Source organism: Anser anser, assembly GCF_964211835.1.
Source record: "Anser anser genome assembly, chromosome: Z".
NCBI classification, from domain to species: Eukaryota; Metazoa; Chordata; class Aves; order Anseriformes; family Anatidae; genus Anser; species Anser anser.
In genome coordinates this window covers 41,924,083-41,944,082 of record NC_139723.1, presented here as the reverse complement: position 1 = coordinate 41,944,082, position 20,000 = coordinate 41,924,083, and the positions used below count along the sequence as shown (strand labels likewise).

Genomic DNA, 20,000 nt, shown 5'->3' with positions numbered 1-20,000 from the left:
GGCTGCTCTCAATAAGTTCTTCTCCCAGTCTGTGCTCACGTTTGGGATTGTTCTGACCCAGGGTCAGCACCCGTTACTTGAACTTCTTCAGTCTCATCAGGTTCACGTGGATGCCCTTCTCCAGCACGTCCAGATCCCTTTGAATGGCACCTCTTCCTTCTTTGACATCAACCAAACAACTCATCTTGCTGTCACCTGCAAACCTGTTGAGGGTGCACTCAATCCTACTGTCTTTGTCACTGATAAAGTTATTAAACAGTACCAATCCCAGGACAGACCTCTGAGGGACACCGCCCATCACTGAACTCCACCTGGACACAAAGCCATTGACTACCACTCTCTGGGTGAGACCTTCAAGCCAATTCCTTATCCATTAAATGGTCCACCCATCCAATCTGTATCTCTCCAACTTGGAGACCAGGATGTCGTGTGGGACCATGTCAAAGGCCTTACAGAAGTCCAAGAGGATGACGTCAGTCAGTCTTCCCCTGTCAACTGATGAAGTCACTCTGTCCTAGAAGGCCACTAGATAGGTCACGTATGATTTGCACCTGGTCTTGGGCAATCCCAGGTATTTATATAGACTGGGAGAAGAAAAACTTGAGAGCAGCCCTGCAGAGAAGGACTTGGGGGTCCTGATGGATGAGAAGCTGGACATGAGCCGGCAGTATGTGCTTGCAGCCTGGAAAGCCAACTATGTCCTGGGCTGCATTAAAAAAGGGGTGGCCAGCAGGTCGAGGGAGGTAATTGTCCCCCTCTACTCTGCTTTTGTGAGACAGCACCTGGAATACTGCGTGCAGGCCTGGGGCCCCCAGCACAAGAAGACTGTGGAGCTCTTGGAACAGGTCCAGAGGAAGGCCACTAAGATGACCAGAGGGCTGGAGCACCTCTCCTATGAAGAAAGATTGAGGGAACTGGGCTTGTTTAGCTTGGAGAAGAGAAGGCTCCTGCGAGACCTCATTGCAGCCTCCCAGTACCTAAAGGGAGCATATAAACAGGAGGGGAAATGCCTGTTTACATGTTTTGATAGTGATAGGACAAGGCGGAAAGGTTTTAAACTAAGACAGGGGAGATTTAGGTTAGATATTAGGAGAAAGTTTTTCACTCAGAGGGTGGTGAGGCACTGGAACAGGTTGCCCGGAGAGGTTGTGGATGCCCCATCCCTAGAAGCATTCAAGGCCAGGCTGGATGTGACTGGGCAGCCTGCTCTAGTGGTTGGCAACCCTGCCCAGGGCAGGGGGGTTGAAACTAGATTATCTTTAAGGTCCTTTTCAACCCAGGCCGTTCTATGATTTGCCCTTGGTGGAGCCCTGCTGGCTGTCTCAGATCACTTCTTTGGCTTGCATGTGTATTGACATTGCTTCCAGGAGGATCTGTTCCATGGTCTTCCCAGGCATGGAGGTGAACCGCACCGGTCTTTAGTTCCCTGGGTCCTCCTTTCTACCCTTTTAAAAATGGGAGTGATGTTCCCATTTTTCCAGTAACCAGGGATTTCACCTGACTGCCAGGACTTTTCAAATATGATGGAGAAAGGCTTGGCAACTACATCAGCCAATTCCTTCAGGACCCTGGGATGCATGTCATCAGGCCCCATAGACTTGTACCTGTTTGGTTTCATCAGGTGATCTTGAACCTGCTCTTCACTTACAGTGGGAGGGACATTGCTCCCCCAGTCCTCATCTGTGGTTTCAGGGAAACAAGAGATGTGGGAAACCTGAGACTGGCAGTGAAGACTGAAGCAAAGAAGTTGTTGAGTACCTCAGCCTCCTCTATGTGTGTTGTTACGAGTTCGCTCTTGTCATCCATCGGGGAAACAATCTCTTTGGCCTTTCTTTTCTGAGCAATGTACCTACAGAATCCCTTCCTGTTATTCTTTGCACCCCTTGACAAGCTCAGTACCACCTGTGCCTTGGCTTTCCTGATCCCATCCCTGCACATGTGGACAGCATCTCTGGATCATGTGTCCCAGGCCACACATCCCTGCTTCCACTGCCTGTGTGTATCCTTCTTGCACTTCAGTTTGACCAACAGGTCCTTGCTCAGCCACCCCAGTTGGTTGTCCTCCTTACCCACTTTGTTATGCAGGGGATGGAGAGTTCTTGTTTTCTAAGGGAAACGTCCTTAAAGAATTGCCAGCTCTGTTCAGCTCCTTTGTGCTTAAGGTCAGTGTTCCAGCAGATCTCATCCACTAGATCTTTAAATAGCTTGAAGTTTGCTCTTTGGAAGTTCAGGCCCGTATTCCTCAAGATCACAAACTCAACCAGGGCATGGTCACTGTAGCCCACGCTGCCTCCAGTCTGGACCTCTCTAATTTTGGAGTTAACTATTGTATCCCACATTCGCGTATATACCCAACTACTCATTTATGTATGCATGTATTTATTTATTTTTGACCACTAGTTCATGTCGAACAAAAGATTTTTGCTGAGTTATATGCAGTTATGTTTTTCACCTTTCCATATATTCCCACATTTCAGTCAGGGTGAGAAATTTGTGTAGTTCACTGTCCTTGTATTAGCTTGGACATTCCCTCTGTATCAGATTTTATTTGCGGTTGTGAAAATATTTATGTTTTTAGATGCATCCTCTTACTAAAAACTGTTACTCCTTCTAAATATTTGTTCAGTAGTCATTGTTTTCTTCATGTTTTATATGCTCAAAGCATTATATAGATATTTCTGGAATGTCACGTTCACAGAAGATATTATCTATCATTTTGCAAGGTATACACAAATATGCAGACTTTTCCTTGTTGTTTGTTGTTAAAAATTAGTATGGGATTACGTGTCTCAGCAGCAACATGTAGCTAAGAAAGATAAATTACTTGGATGCAATCTGAAGGGGACTGGGTAGTGAAACACTTGTTTGGAAGCTGCTTATTTTGATGTAGGGCATGGAAAGAGGAGTACAAAATGTATCTGAACTAATACTTTTACAGTAGTATGAAACTTGATTCTACACAACTTAATTTCTGAGTAATTAGACTGGGACAAGCCAGATGACTGATTTTATTAGATATCATTTCCCTTTATCTTTATCAGACACAGGACAAAATTTAGTGATCCAGAGAGCATTATACAGCAAGCCTCCCATTTTATTTTTTCCTACCTCTTCATGAAGTAGTCTGACTTGATGGAAGAGCTCCTGGCTTAATTTAGGCATAGAAGCCTGGCTGAGTTATAGGTGACTCTTGGTTACACTGGACATGGCCAGATATTTTCTAAGCACACCTATATATATATATGTATATATATATATTTAATACAATTTCACTTAGTACTTCATTATTATATAATCTTTATATAGAATAGATTTTTTTTATCCCTCTCTGCCTCTCTCTCTCTCTTTCTCTCTCTCTGAATTCTGAAAAGAATTTCTAGTAAGACACAGATGAGGTTTGTAGGTTTGCTATTTCCTCTGCTGTGGGGCAGTACCAAAGTATATGTAGATCAGTGGTGTTACTGGATGGCTGCAGTGTGCTCAGTGCCTGTGATAGGTCTCTGCAAATTCCAGGTCAGGGGAATTGTCACTGTAAAAGGAATTGTGAAGCCCAGCTTCAATACAAGCTTTTATAAATAAGAAAGTGAATAAATATTCAGTCAAATATTTATTGTCAGACACAGTAATAACAATAATAACCTAATAACTTCCAGATGGTACTTGGACAAAATCTGGACAGCCTTGATTGTCCAGGTCAGGAAAAGATCCTCTACTCAGTGCTTTTTCTACTAATAGACATCTTTCAATTTTTCTTATGTGTTTTTACCAGGGCAAGACATAAGCCCTCCAAGAAATCTTGGTATTATATAGAAAGAAAAGAATCCCTTGGGAAGAGATGAACTCAAAACTTTTTGTATTAGATTAATATATATATTTAAGCATGTATCTAACAACACTGTGAGAGAGGAATAGAGAGGAGGGTGAGAAATTTTGCTATATTCCTGGCAAACCAAATTGTCATATACAATTTTTGGCAGTGTTCTCAGCTGTAGGTTTATGTACTATCAGGGTCATGCACATGTACTGTCAGTAGCATTAAAAGAAAAGTAATTTTGATGGTAGATATTTTGAAACAGTTTGCTCAACTAGATAAGGCCTAATTCCAAACCAGATATGTCATAGTGTGCAAAACAGATTAATCTGTGTTGTGACTTTCCTGAATTTGGGCATTTTCATTATGGAACTCCTCCTTCAAGAACACCTAAATCCAATTCCAACTTGCAGGGTTCTCCTGCTTAGTAGCCTGTTACTGGGTAAAAAATAAAATAATAAAAAAAGGAGAGTTTTATTCCTGCTATCATTGAAGACAGCTGACAGATCAGAAATCTTCTGACCTCTGCTGCTGAGGAGAGTATAGTTTCGCTTCTTTAATATTCAATTTACCATCTACATTTGTAGACAAGCTGATTTCTTGATGACATTCTATAAAACTCTCGCTGCCAAGTTTATCATGCTGCATATATTCACTCTTGTGCAGAAAGATCTTGTCATTGCCCAGCACCAATATACATAAGGTGAAATGATTTCATCAACATCAGTCATCAAAATGTTGCTACTGTAATGGGTTAGAGGCATAGGAGCACTTTCTCAGTTTCACTTGAATGTTTTTCTTGCATTATCTTTCTCGTTATTTATTTTGCTTCTGTCAATATTATGACATTACATGGTTCTCTTCTATTATCTTTTCAAATACAATATATATATATTTTTCCAAGTGAGTGATTACTGTTTTATTAATGCAAAACAAAGTGATCAACCAGTGTTTTCTAACTCTTCTTTGCCATATTTGTTAATTATATATATATATTTTTTTTTTCTCAGTATCTATAAAACAAAATTTCCTTATCTTTTGCCTGTTTTCCCCTTTGCACCCCTTTAGCAAACAGTGATTGCCTCTGGATTTCAGAATTATTTCAGAAACATCGTAAATTAATATAGTTTTTTTTTTGTTTGTTTTGTTTTGTTTTGTAAATCACAATGTATCTTCACAGGCTACAGTGTATTGTCATGACAAAACAGTAATGTGTATGTTTGAGTCATAATTAAAATGTTGCCATTTGAATAATGTTTCTTCAATTGCTGTTGCATATTGGAGAGGAAATGTGCTTTTAGCTTTGTCTCTGTTCTGTTGTGGAGATGAATTCATTTGGTCATCTCTTGGTGAAAGAACAGAATATATCTTTAAAAATATCTTTTGTTATATCCAATAGACACCTCCTCTCCAAGCATTTTGGAGAGGTCAGTTAGTGGCCGTGGGTTACTGACATTGTTGTTCTTGCTTTTCTAAATTCTTTAATTAAAACATAGGGAGAGTATGCACCCAAAGTGAGCTGTTGGGTCCATATAGGTTGATGAGAAACCTGTAATTGAATTTGAAGCCTAGTTTTCCTTTCTAATGTTCTCAATTTACAAGGTTTGGAGATCTGAAGATGAGATGACTTTATGATTGCAAAATGCAATAAGGTATGCAGAATGCGTGTGGCTGCAGTAGTAATACTATGAAGATTTAATGTAACTCTAATCAACATAAATTTATTTTTTGAGACACAGAACTTATTATGACAGCAGCCCAAAAAATCATTAATTGGGTACTTATTTTCATGAATGTAACTCACATATTGGTTTGAAGCAACTTCTGTACTTAAATTTAAACACATGATCCACATTCTCAGGAACTTTAACTGTGTGAAGAACAGTCCTGTTTTTTTTTTCTATGTGGTTCTTCAATCACCTGTGAATGATTGGTACGTGATATTGTTGTGAAAATTGTATATGCAGCCAGCTTTCTCATTCTTTGCAGACCTGTTGAAAGGTTTGTGTACATAAAAATCTTTCCTAATAAACAGCAAAGTCCCTTTCTATGAACTTTCTATGCTTCATTCATCACAGTTATAATTACTCTATTAAACTGGAAAGATTAGGTAGTTGAATGATGGTAATGTTGCAAAGATGAAAGGGGATAATGTTAAATTTCCAAGTAAACAGTTTGGTATCAGAATGACAACATCTATTTGTAGATTAACTTTGCAAAATTTTAGCATTTTAGCATTGCAAAATCAGAATAATGACATTTAGGTGAAAACTTCTTTCCACATACTTTGGGCTTAGTTTTCCATGTTACTACCAAATGAAAACACAGAATCACAGAATCACAGAATTGTTGGGGTTGGAAGTGACCTAAAGAGATCATTGGGTCCAACCCCCTGCCAAAGAAGGTTCCCTACAGCAGGTTGCCCAGGTAGGCGTCCAGATGGGCCTGGAATATCTCCAGAGAAGGAGACTCCAAAACCATCCTGGGCAGCCTGTTCCAGTGCTCCGTCACCCTCACCATGAAGAAGTTTTTCGCATGTTGGTGTGGAACTTCCTGTGATCCATTTTTGGCCATTGCCCCTTGTCCTGTCCTCACAAACCATTGAAAATAGGTTAACCAAATCCCTCTGTCTCCCACACCTCAGGTATTTATACACATCGATGAGATCCCCTCTCAGTCTTCTTTTCTCAAGGCTGAGCAGACCCAGGTCTCTCAGCCTTTCCTCATAGCGAAGATGCTCCAGGCCCTGTATCATTTTTGTGGCCCTCCGCTGGACTCTTTCCAGGAGATCCCTGTCTTTTTTGTACTGGGGAGCCCAGAACTGGACACAGTACTCCAGGTGAGGCCTGACCAGGGCAGAGTAGAGGGGGAGGATCATCTCCCTTGACCTGCTGGCCATGCTCCTTTTAATGCATGTCAGGATCCCGTTTGCCTTCTTGGCCACCAGGGCATTCTGCTGGCTCATGGTCAACCTGTTGTCCACCAGGACCCCCTCCCTGGTCCTTCTCCACAGAGCTTCTCCCCAGCAGGTAAACGTTGTTTGAAGTCATGCATTTTTACGTTTCAATGGGTTTTGTCAAAAAAAATATGTGAATGAGCACCCTGTTACTGTGGGGAAAGGGTGACTGGTCACTTATGCCTCCTCAGGTTCAAGAGTCTGATTGGAAGCCTGATGTTGAACTGGGCTGCAAATATAATGAAATATTTTTCTTAATGGAAGCGGTGTTTTTTTTTTTTTTTTTCTGGCTTCAAAGACAGCCTTGTACAGAGTTTCTTATTCACTGCTTTTCTTCAGGAATACCAATGAGATTATAGAATAGGTTATACCTACTGCTTTGTGTAAGAAAACCTGGGTATTTGGTTTGAATGCTTGAGAACCAAGTGGGCAAACCTACACTTCATACCTCAGGTTATATATACTGTAGTGCTTTCACCACACTACCAAGATATTGAGTGCCAGCCTGTGCTTTTTGGGGGACAACATTACATGGTAATCCAAGCCTACTAAAGTGGTACAACTTTCCATTGACTTCATTGAATGTGAAATGTCTGGGAAAAATCAGGGTAGTGCGTTGGTGGACATTTCTGTATAAATTCTTTTTATGTCTTGTAATATACTGAGTTTGCTTGGGTGCTGTGTCTGTTACAGAACATTTGTACATAATTGAAAACTGCAATATTTTTTGGTAAGGCTTGACATAAATTCTCACCTTTTCATTTGTTGATGCTAAGCAGTAAGCAACTCATGGTAAACTTGCATACAACCTTATCAGCAAATCCCTTTCATGGCAAAAAGCATAACAGAAATAAAAACACACCCATTAATCAAATAACTTGTTCAGCCCAGGACATGGTGTCCTTTTCTTTCATCTGAAAGTTTAACTGTCAGAGAGAAAGAGAAGCAGTGGACTTCTACAACGTTATCTGTATTATTTTTATGAACAAAATTATTAAGATAAGAAAAATGGGGCAGTTTGTCAAATAAAGATGACAACAACGATTAAACATAAGGACCACAATAAGTGGGTCTAGGTAGCTAGATGATCAAGTATGGCTATTTTTTAAAATGGAACTTGCATAAAGCCTATATACTGATTGATTCAAAGTCAGATAATAGAGGAAAATAACAAAATTCTACATCAAGCAAAAATAAATTCTAACATAAAAATGATAAGAGGGCCATGCTTGTTTGAAAATGAAATGTTATAAGAGGTGCAAAAATCAATCAGTCCTTCAAAAAGAAATAAAATGCACAGGGTTTTCTTTAGAAAATATAATACATAGATGCAATAATTTCCAGTGCTTCATGTATCATAGGGGGTTTTTGGAAATATTTCAGAGAGAGATTAAATAAAAACTCCATTAGATTTCAACATAAAATGGAAAATGGACAGGTTTTGTTAAATATTACCCTAAAAGAACAAGTACAAGTAAAGAAAAAGTCTTGCAGCTTACACAGCATAATCATATATTCTGTGTCACACTGAACCAAACTTTATATAAAGAAAGTCTGTCACCTTATATTTTGTTAGTATAGTTTCGTGGGGGCACAAAATTCTGAAAAATATAAGTTTTGATCCAATGAAGTATAAGAACAATCTCTTTTCAAGACTGTATGAAAAATAGCAGAAATATTCATAAAAAATATAGCAATACTGCTATATGTATGTTTCTTTTTATATTTAATGTAATAAAGCACTTTCAAGAAATCATAAAAAACAGATGCTGCTGTTGAAACCTATGGTTAATGTTAATGAGATGTTTCAGCATGATAGATGACTTAATGTGAAAGCAAAGTGTTTAGGAACCTGGATGAACAGTGATGTCAGCTTATTTTACAATAATCTACCACGTGGTGGTTAGAGATCGTTACTTTTCTTGTTTAGTGATGGCTTGTTCTGAGTGCAGAGAAACTTGAAATATTTGCTTCACGTTTTAAATTGTGAAAATAATATTAAAACACAAAGTAAATGCAGCGTAAGCACGGTGCCAATTGTTTTCTCCATTTTCTTTTTAGTATTATTCAGAAGAGTTACTCTGATATTCTGCAAAGGGAGGTTCTCTTGTGTTTAGAAAAAAAGATTCAGTATCTGGAAAATTTACAGTAGAGGAGTGAGTGTTCATGGCTAGTAGTCAGTCCTCAAAATGACAAAATAATTTGGAAGTAAGAAGTGTCAGTATAAAATGTGTGCTTACCTGTTCTGAATCGGGAGCAAGACATTTCCATGGTAATGCCTCACCAAGGCTGTTTTAATGCAATGGTGGAGAACCTCCATTATGTTTTTGAAAGGCAAATGTAACAGTGAAGTCATTTCTAATATCATAGTGTCAGTAAATTTCCCTGAAAAGATTTTCCCAAATTTTAAGGTCTAGCAGCAATGAGAGGCAATGAGAAGCAAGCAAGCAAACAAACAAAGAAAAAAAAACAAAACAGGCTCCATCATAGCACCAATGTGACCACTTTAAATGACAAGAGTCAAACTAAATATCACAGATGAATTTTTGGCAATATTGCAGTAAATAGAAGTTTGGCCATAAAATATAACAAACCAGTACTCAATTCAAAACAAACAAACTAACAAAAACCCTTCTCAAGGATTCAGAATGTATTTTCTTACATTCTATTTTTTTTCCATTATTTATGCTGTTGGTTGCATTTTCTTCACTTTGGAAGTACAATACACTCCCCCCACACCACCCCCACCCCCACACTCCCCCCCACACCCAGCCACAGCCACACCCAGCCACATGCACACCCTCATTACAAAATAGCCCTTTGGGCAAAGATCACTGTTCTACTACTCTCTTCTGCATCAGCAGAAAGGCTAGGCAGTGATGCTGACGTATGACTAGAAGCTCTGAGACATTATTTCCATTGTAAAGTACCTTTTTTTTGTTGTTTAACATTTATATTCTTTTGACTCACTTTAACCAGATGTATGATTTTGTTCATGCTGGTAGTCTGAATAATTGATTTAGTACTCAGAATTATTTAACACATTTATTTCTTTAAAAAGGTATATTTTACATTTGTAGTTAACCGTCATTACATTAATGGCCTATTACACAAATGTAATTTCTTTGAGAAGTATTCAGATAAAAAGCTCTAGTGCACCATATTATATATTTAGTTTGGTGGATGGAAGATGTATTTTTAAAGATCTTTGTAAAACATTGGACTAATTTTTCTCATCTTAAATTCGCAGTTTCATGTTTTAAGTGTCCCTAGCAATGTGTTCTCTGTGCATAACAGAGGGCAATCTGTGTATTTTTGGCAGGAGTCATAAAATCTCTGTTTCTTTGAATGATAACCTGGCATCTACTAATTATCGACACTGTAATTTGTCACTCTGGAACTTAGTTCATATATAATATATGCAGGAACCAAGACATTGTCTAGTTCTAGTATTGGTGTTGTCTGAAACTATATGTCTTCTTTCAAAATGGAAATTTCATTCAATAACATGATGATGTTAAATAGGTGATGAACACATTTTGAAGTAGTCATTTCTGAAATAGTTTTCAGAATAATATCAATATCAATTGATGACTAAGATATAAGGCCGGTAAAAAGTAGAGTAAAGTATCATGCAATTATGATTTTTTTAAGTGCTTTGGCAGAAAGAAGAATGTTTGAAGAATTAAACATTTTCTTGTATTTGCAAAATGTAACTAAAATAAAGCACCACTTCTTTCTAGCTAAGTAACCTGAAACAAGTCACAGTTGTGGATGTGTCAGCAAACAAGTTCCCTTCTATTCCAATTTGTGTACTCCGGATGTCTAATTTGCAGTGGTTGGATATTAGCAGCAACAACCTGAGAGATCTCCCAGAAGACATAGACAGGTAGTTTTTGTTTTTATTCATGGACAGGATTATGAACTATAAAGTAAATCTAGAAAGTAATAACCTTCCAAGGGACACCATTAATGAAAAATCACATGAAAAATTCACATTAGGATATGCATTAGTTTTGTACATAAGCTTTGCTATTGTTATTGATGGACTGGGTTGGAGAGCAGAAACTACATTTTCTAGCTCATTGATAGCAGATTGTACAGTCAGATCCTCTACTGTTCAGTTAACTAATAACATTTTCTGCAGTAGATTTGATAATTTGTCATCATATTCAGACAACGTTATTTGGGAGTTTATGGGCCATACTTGTGACCTAGTTCCAGCAAAGGAGAATTACAGTAAGGAGTTGTCAGCATTATCTCTTGAGTGATCTAGAAGGTTAGATTGGATGAATGGAAAAATGAATTAAAGCATATTTAACTTAAAGAACCTGAGGAACTTTGGCAACAAAGCAGAAATATCTTGCTAAGATTAAAATAAAAATCATCAATAGCTCTTGACATAGATCTTACTCAGAATCATATATGCATGCTCTTCTCCTGCCTCTCCAAACTTTTTTTTTTTTTTTCAAAGTCTTTCCAAATCCTTTACTGGGACTTACTAGCCTGATACATTCTTATCCCCGGGCCCATTTACACACTCTGAAATCTCTTCATAACTTCATTTAAAAAACCTTACATATCTGTAAGTTAACCAAAAACATATTAATTAAAGTTTATTAAAAAAGGAAAAAAAAAAGTTTGTTTATGGATCTGGGAATAGAGATTCCTGGGGAAGAAGAGACTTCATAGAAAACTCATTCATCATTCACATTTCCTTGTGCCTAGGAAAAAAAGTCTTCTCTTGGACATTGTATAATCAGAGATTTCTCTGACAGCAGGGCTGAAGTCTTTATATAAGTAATCCAAATATTTTATCTACAATAGTGAAAAGCTGTTCCCCTTCCCACCCCCCACTCCCCCACCCCCTACTCCACAAGTATGAGCAGATATTTCATTAATACAGAAGAGTTTCTAAGATGATATATTTATTTTGTTGAAGGATACCTATTCATATTAACGGTAATTTTTTCCCTATAACCTGTAACCCGTATATGTTTATCTCTAAAATATTCATTTTTTTCACTATCTCGAATAGAGTTGTCAATCTCAATACTAAAGCATCATGGTTAGACACCACAAAATAAGTTTTTTACTTGACTTTGGTTTCTGAATTTTGAGAGCTATTGGGATCAAGTGCTTTCTAAAGACTAGAAAATGTCAGGATTCCTACCCCTGCTAGTATAGACTGATATTCTCATTCAGCCTTGTGATTTCAACACCTGCATTATCAAAGAATGTCAATCATTACCATGTGGCCTGTGATTAAAAAAGACGAGTTGGCAGTATACGGAAGCCCTACTTAATATCTACCCCTGAATTCAGACAAACCATACAGGCCTGACCAGCAATAACATGCAACGTTTTTTTAAAGAATGAACTATTCTGGTCAAATGAGACAAACTTGTTTCATTGGTTTGCTATGCTTGTAGTTTTCTTTCTATTCCACAGAATATATGTTGAGCCACAAATTACTTTTGCATTAGGAAAAGCCAGGGGAAATAAAGAAAAAGGAAGCCTTCCCGCACAAAACATTGTCATTAAATTGATTTCAGTGGGAAAACTTGAGAGAGCCACATGACCAGGAGCTGGTCTTTTTTTTTTTTTTTTTTTTTTTTTGCTCCCCACAGTACTAATTACTAGTGAAAAACAATAGATTCAAATATACTGTCTAGCATAGATATATATAATTTGTAGAAACCAGCCTATAGGCAAAGGTGTGAGCTGGTGACCCATATTTTTCACTAGAACTGGGATACTCAAGTTGAGGCTTTATATCATATTCTGTCAACATCTTCTGTATGGAAGTGCAGTAATTTTTGTAACCTTTTGTCTTGGGCATGTTCGTCAGAGATACGCTATTAATATCTATAATGTTGAAGCATGGCTGGAAATTTCCACTAAAGTTGAAGACAATGTTTGTGATATGAATAATTTTTGGGAAGCCAAAGTTGATGCATGTTATTTTTATTTTTTATTTTTTATTTTTTAAAATAAGAATAAGTTTGCACTGTTTTAAATAGATGCTCTTGTTTGAAATAAATATTTCAAGTTATCCTTATCTTTTACATTTTTTATAGGTTAGATCAACTGCAGACACTTCTTTTACAGAAAAACAAATTGACTTATCTTCCACGAGCTCTGGTTAATATGCCAAAACTCAGTTTGCTAGTTGTCAGTGGTGATGACCTAGTTGAGATACCCACAGCCATCTGTGAGTCAACCACAGGTTTAAAGTAAGTAAAAGTGAGAGAGAACTAAATAAGTTCCTAAGAAAATAAGGTAGATGCATTTGGAAGATAGACTTTCGCAAGCATCTGTTTCTACCATGGGTGGTCAACTTCTGCCGCAACTTATATCAGAACCCTTAAGGATGAATTAGAGATATTGGGAATTGCAAAGAGGAGCCACAGCTTTCTGATTTTCATCTGCCATGTGCATCTGTAAGCCTAAACTGCTACTCTTGTGTGTACTTGGAAAGAGTAACCTTAATTCTGGAGTCAAATATTTCTTATAGAATGGAACCAGTAGTTAGGCAGTTGAAAAGTGCAGTGCTATCAAAAGTGTGCTGACAAACACAGCTAGTTAAAAGCGTAAGTAGTACCACATAAATTTAGTAGTTCATACACACTTTGCTATGAAACAGAATTTTGTTGTTGCAAAACTTTAGTCCTGGACAGGACTAAAAGGTATTTTTGTCTGTAATTACTGTGTTCCTGCATTTCTGCAGGTCATGTTCAGGTCTTTCATTAGGAAAACATTGGAGACTAACAGAACAACTTATAAGATACTAACAAGCCATATGATTAGTTTGAAAAAATATCTTTTGAAAGTGTTTTATGGAGACTTTTTTTTTTTTTTTCCAGTGATAATACCATAAAAGATTTTCAGAATACTTTGCATTTAATTTGAACATGATATGAATTGTTTGTATAGACACCTAGTTTTTCATCTACAATGTGTGGCTTTAGGAAATTTGAAAATATAAATTAATGCATGTCAAATAATCCATTTTAAAAGAGAAATAACAACAACAACAAAAAAACATATCAAGTAAGTGATACTTGCAAAATTTCCAAATTGCTCACCAATAGGATGAGTTAGGATGGAGTTCATAATGTTCATTAACAGATTTGAAATTAGTGTCATCTGTCAGAAGTCCCATAACAAAAAACAAAACAAAATGTGTCATTGCAAAGAATTATTTAGGTAAATAGATGAAAACAAAGAGATAAATCTAATAATTTTTATATGGAAAGCGAAATATGCAGAAGGTGTTGTTTGAAATATCACAGAATCACAGATGTGACTGAGACAGATAATAGATTGTCCTTAAGAAAGCTCTAATAGAGGAGGAAAAAAAAAAAAAACCAAATGTTCCTTATGTTTTTTCTTTTGTCTGTAGTAGTAACTTCCAAAATGACATTTATGTTGCCCAGTGATATTCAGAAACCTGTTGCATATATTCTTGCATTATATTCTCTCTTTAGATTTATAAGTCTCAAGGACAGCCCAGTTGAAACTATTGTATGTGAAGACACTGAAGAAATTATAGAAAGTGAACGTGAACGGGAGCAATTTGAAAAAGAGTTTATGAAAGCGTACATTGAAGACCTAAAAGAAAGGGGTATGTGTTGACTTCCAGTAGACATGTTGCTATCTTGGAATATAAATATTTGGGAAGATCAATTTTTAAAAGTACAAGCAATACTCCTCTAAATTATAATTTTCTTTTGTGGTTTTAAATAAAAATAAAAGAGAAAATTTTGATATGTGTTCTGTTAAAAATTTCTGTCATTTGGAATTGAACAAATGTATAGAAACTTTATGGTGTGTTTGTATATGCATTAAGTATATTTCAGTGCTAACATATGCAGTGATTATTATTCTCCAGATTTACTTATGCCTCCTGTGATTGTCATCAGTGATTTGAAGCACCTAAAGAGGTGCTTCTTCTCCTCAAGAAAGAACACAATGTATAAATAAAATGCTCTTTACTTTGATAGAGCATTCTTTAACTGTGAATTTGTATCAAAGTACTAATTGCTTACCACTAATAACTATTAATTGCTTTTACCACTGTAAAATTAATGTACTAAAGCCACTGCTTTTGTCTTTATTACTCAGAACCTGAAAGTTCGCTTATTACTTTATTTTGCTATCCTATTTGCTGTAATTAAATAACAGTCTCTTGAGTCTTGCTCACTAATATATTTTAGGAAATAAAGGGACTATTTCCTGTGAGCCAAAATACCCACAAAGGCTGTTTAAATCTCTTTGAGAATGTATGTATAGAAATGAGACTTTTCTTTTTTTTTGTTTTAGAATGAATCTTATGTATCTCTTTTCATTCCTTGTGTTTCATGTAAATGATCTGTATAGTGGTACTATAAGATTTTTTTCCTTTTCTTCTTTTCTTTTTTTTTTCTTCTTTTTTTTTTTTTTTAATAAAAAGAAAAACTTAAAGAAGTGCCACAGAGTATGTCTGAAGAATACATTTCATGTTCTGATACTTGATTTTTGTTCCTTAATGCCCATAAACTGAACACTTGATAATTCAAGCCACCTGCTTCTAAAGTGAAACCTGCTATGAAAGTGTCAGATTCTGGTAATGGTAGCAACAGTGGTTAAATGAATAGAAGAATTGGAGGGATGCTGAGATCATTACTTTAACTTAGAGATACTCATGTAGTGTATAGTGGTAGAGTTTTATTTACATACCTGTGAAATGTGGAGTCTAAGAACACAGCTGTCATGCTGCCTGTAACCTGCATTTGGCCTTGCTAAACATGGTTCAGCTTTATACTCCTTGGAGCACAGCAGCTTGAAGATATACTTACCTGCCTTTACAGACTAAACTCTGTGTGTTTTATTAAGCCTGTTTGAACTCAGACTCATACTGGGATTTCCTGTTTCTAAGCTCTTGTGCTATAAATTATGCAGATTCCAGTTTCTGAAAAGCTGACTGGAAAAGGAATAGCTGCTGTATAATATGGATAAAGAGAATTTCAATGTGAAGTGAAAACTTCACAAAGATCACTTGTAGAGTAACTTTGAAACAAAACCAAACTTAGGTGTTTCTAGCTAAGGGTTGCATTTATTTGTGATCGATTATATAACTGACTTTGAGATGTATTCTTTTTTTCTCTTTTCACAGATTCTGCTCCTTCCTACACTACAAAAGTGTTATTCAGTCTTCAGCTCTGAAGATTAAAAATCTCTAAATTACTAGTGGATATCAGAATATTTCTATTTTTATCTACCTGAATAGAAAACCCTGAAACCATAGACTTCCAGAAGCACTTCAAAATCATCATGGAATTTTTTATTTGTTATTATAGTTGCTCCGGGCTGCTACAGATAAAGCAAAGTGTGGTAGAGCCATCATAAGATGCTGTTTCACCTTTTAAATCAACACATTTATTTTTTATGTCCACTGCAACAGGTCCTAAATATAGTCCTGATGAAAGTAAATACTCATGGTAATAAAGTGCACCTGTGCATAGATGCCTCCAGGATGTTGTAGCTGAAACAGTGAAACATGCTAAAAATTATTTGATTTTATAAGAGAGAAGGATTAATTTAGAAACTGGATGTGACCTGTTGTATCCTTAAGTGAGGACTAGTTATAAGATGTATAAGGATGAGTTTGCTGGATAAAATGTTATGTTGCTTGCTATTTAATAATTTGTTTATATGTAAGTATGTAAGTGTATATACTGTAGAGTTTCAGAAATCTAGTTTTACATATTATTTTTGTCTAATAAATCTATACTTTTTAATCTAAAAAGACTTGGGACTTTGAGAATTTAGTCTCAAATCTGAAAAATTAAATAATCCTAACCTTTTATGAGTGCAATTAGGGCAAATTATATTCAGAGTATATTTGCTTTTTTATTACTTTTGAGCTATGTCTGATTTTGTGCCGTAGTGTGCTGCTTAAGTCAGTCGTATTTAAAAAGCAGAGCAACAAAGGGTGTTCTCCCCAAGGCTTCCATTTAAAAAATACTGTTTTCGATGTTTTCTTTCCTTTTTAACTTTTTATTATTAGATCTTTTGAAAGAAGAGAACATGTAAATAATAGATGTGTTACTTATTCAAGTCACAAACTCCAGCAGTAATATTACTACCCAAAAAGAATCCCTCTGCAGTTGGTCTCTAAGTGCTGATGCTGATTTTAAGCAAGTCCTGGAGCAATGAAAAGGTTTCAAAAAACTGCAATAAAACTGTTATGTCACTTTTTTTCAAAGAGTAAGATAGATGGTTCAGGTAATTATAGGTCTGTCAACCTGACATTGATCTGAAACAGAATAATGTAAGATCCGAAATAGGTTTTTATTAAGGAGGAATTGAAATGTGATAGAGTAGTGGCAATCAAAGTGGGCTTATAGAAATCAAGTTCTCTGAAACTAATCTACCAATCTTTCTTTTAGTGAAATTATAAATATGGCTGATTAGGTATTGATATCAATGCAATAAACTTCTGTAAGATGTCTGATTTGGCATTGCTTGAAATTCTATTTGTAGAGTTCTATTGTTGCCTAAAATGACCTGAAAATCATAGGCATGGAAATCACAGCAGCTGTGTTTATAGAATAGAGATGTCCATTTTGAGAGTTTATATCTAAAGAAGAAGAAGAACAACAACAAAACACAAAACCCACAACAAAACAAAGGTCTAAACATAATTTAACTAAACATGAGTTCTCAGTGCAAATTCCAGTGTCAAAATTGTTGTGTATAGAAGCAAAAGATACCTGCATAGAGGAGCTGTATTACTACTTATTTAACTTTGCTGATAATCTTGCTTGAAAGAATATGTACCACTTCTTCTGTCTTCTGGTGTGAAGGGACATACAGATGAATTGTGGAACATTCAGAAGGAAACCAATAAAATGAATAGAGAACATTCATTTTAAAGTTCTTTAAACAGTGAACAACTCCATTTGCTTGCCAATGTTTATCAATGAATAGAAATAAGATTTTTTTTTTAAAAATTGAAACAGATAAATGTAAGGCAGAAGACTAAAACTTGAATTCACACAGTTTCAAACTAGAAACAAAAGACCTGTTTTTCAGCAGGAGAAACCACTGGGCAATTAACAAACTGCTCTGATAAGTCCTCTGTTACTAGCAGTCTTTAAATCCAGGTTAACATTTTCCTTAAAAATTTGTCGTAAGAATTAAGTCATGGAAACTGCAAAGTGAATTGTATACAGTGGATGAGATTTTTATTTTACTCTTAGGTCTAGTAGGCTATTACTGCCTGTATTTTTATTCACTGAAAGAAAGGATTATTTTTGTCACAGAATTTCTCAAGTAGCTCTGCCTAGGGGGAAGAGGGTTGAGGTGGGTCAACCTTGGCTGACTGCTCTCACTCCCTTCCTCAGCAGGACAGGGAGAGAAAATATCATGAAAAAAACTCATGGGTTGAGAAAAGACAGTGTGGATATCTGCTCAGAAGTGGTCCTCTGTAGGCTGCAGGTGGACAGCCTGTTTTACCGTGGTCTTTTCCACAGGCTGAAGGAGAATCAGTGGTTGGCTGATCTCCTCTCCGAGCACTTCTCTAAGCTTTGTGTCTGTAGGGATATTTCTCTCTACATTTTCTCATTCCTGTCTCTCAGCTACTGCCACACAGCATTTTTTTTTAGCCTTTCTTAGATATGTCATCACAGAGGTGCCACCATGTTTCTGATGGGTTCAACTTTGTACAGCAGTGAGTCCCTTTTGGAGCTGGCTGGAACATTCTTTGTCCAATAGGGGGTAGCCCCTGCAGCCCCCTGTTCCACCCCACTGCCAAAATCCTGATATATAAACCTAACACCATGGTATACACATACAACTGTCTACATCACACTTCATAAGCCCAGTAGGCAATGGCAGGTAAACAGAAAGTTCCTCTTGTTTTAGCAAAACTGCAGTTGAGTTCTACTTCTATGTCCTGAACAGAAAAAACAAGTGAAAACATACCTATGCATGGAGTTAATTACAATTTTATTGTTGTCATTCATCATAGTGCAAAATTTGTGTGTTGAAAGACACTGATTCTGAATTTGGTCAAGTTTTATTGTTTTATTGTTTTTCCAACCAACTTGGCTTAATAGCAATTTTCCTTTGATTTATGATCTTTCACTAAAAAGTTACACTTCTGGAGAAAATAATTGTGTTATTGGCAGTTTGCATGCTTGTCTTTTCAATTTTTAAAAGTGAATAACTTCTGAATGAAAGGAAATGTGTATAGAACAGACCAGTTCCACTGGAAGGGACCTCTGAAGATCATCAAGCCTAGCTGCCTGACCACCTCATGGCTAAGCAAAAGTTAAATCATGTTATTAAGGGCATTGTCCAAATGTCTCTCAAACACTGAAATGCATGGGACATCAACCACCTCTCTAGGAAGCTTGATCCAGTGTTTGACCATCCTCACAGTAAAGAAATTCTTCCTAACATCCAGCCCGAACATCCCCTGGTGCAGCTTTGTGCCATTCATGCACATCCTGTCTTTGATTACCAGGGAGAAGAGACCAGCACCTCCCTTTCTAATTCTTCTCCTCTTGAATTTACAGAGAGCAATGAGATTGCCTCTCAGTCTTCTCTTCTCCAGATTAGATGACCCGAGTGTCCTCAGCCTCTCCTTACAGTACGTGCCTTCTAGCCCTTTTACCAGTTTTGTTGCCCTCCTCTCTGGATGTCTTTGAGTACCCTAATATCCTTTTTATACTGTGGAGCCCAGAACTGTACATGATACTCAGGAAGAAGTCACACCAACTGTAGTGGTTTCATGCTGATGGCTAGCTAAACTCCACCAGAGTATAATAATCTCTGTTCCCCTCCTCAAAGGAAGAAAGGGAGAAAATGTGATGAAAAGGGCTCAAGGGTTGAGATAAGGACAGGGAGATCACTTGACAATTACTGTCACAGGCAAAATCAAGTCGGTGTAGGGAGATTAATGTAATTTTTGCCTATTACTAACAGACTAGAGCAGTGAGAAACTAAAAGCAAACTAAAAACACATTCCCCCACCCATGCCCTCTCTTCTACTTCCTCCCCAAAACAGTGCAGGGGAATGGTAAATGGGGGTTGTGGTCTGTCCATAGCACTGCATCATCTGCTGCTCCTTCATGTTGATTCAGATGGTTCCCCTTCTCCAGCATGGGGTCCCTCCCATGGGATGCCGTTCTTCTTAAACTGATCCTGTATGGGCTTCACACAGGCTGCAGTTCTTCCAGAACT

At 36.8% G+C, this 20,000-nt stretch overlaps 1 protein-coding gene across 15 annotated transcripts in view; it reads left to right on the top strand.

Annotated features, from left to right (window-relative positions):
- Positions 1–17,265, top strand: part of LRRC2 (leucine rich repeat containing 2) — a 165,366-nt gene extending 148,101 nt beyond the window's left edge. For all 15 annotated transcript variants that reach the window (XM_083817938.1, XM_083817936.1, XM_083817942.1 and 12 more), the window contains 4 exons: positions 10,511–10,656; positions 12,848–13,003; positions 14,258–14,394; positions 15,925–17,265. In XM_083817938.1, coding sequence (XP_083674064.1) covers positions 10,511–10,656; positions 12,848–13,003; positions 14,258–14,394; positions 15,925–15,974 — 489 coding nt within the window. In that variant the 3' untranslated portion in view covers positions 15,975–17,265. The remainder of the gene's footprint in view (positions 1–10,510; positions 10,657–12,847; positions 13,004–14,257; positions 14,395–15,924) is intronic.
- Positions 17,266–20,000: the final 2,735 nt, after the last annotated feature.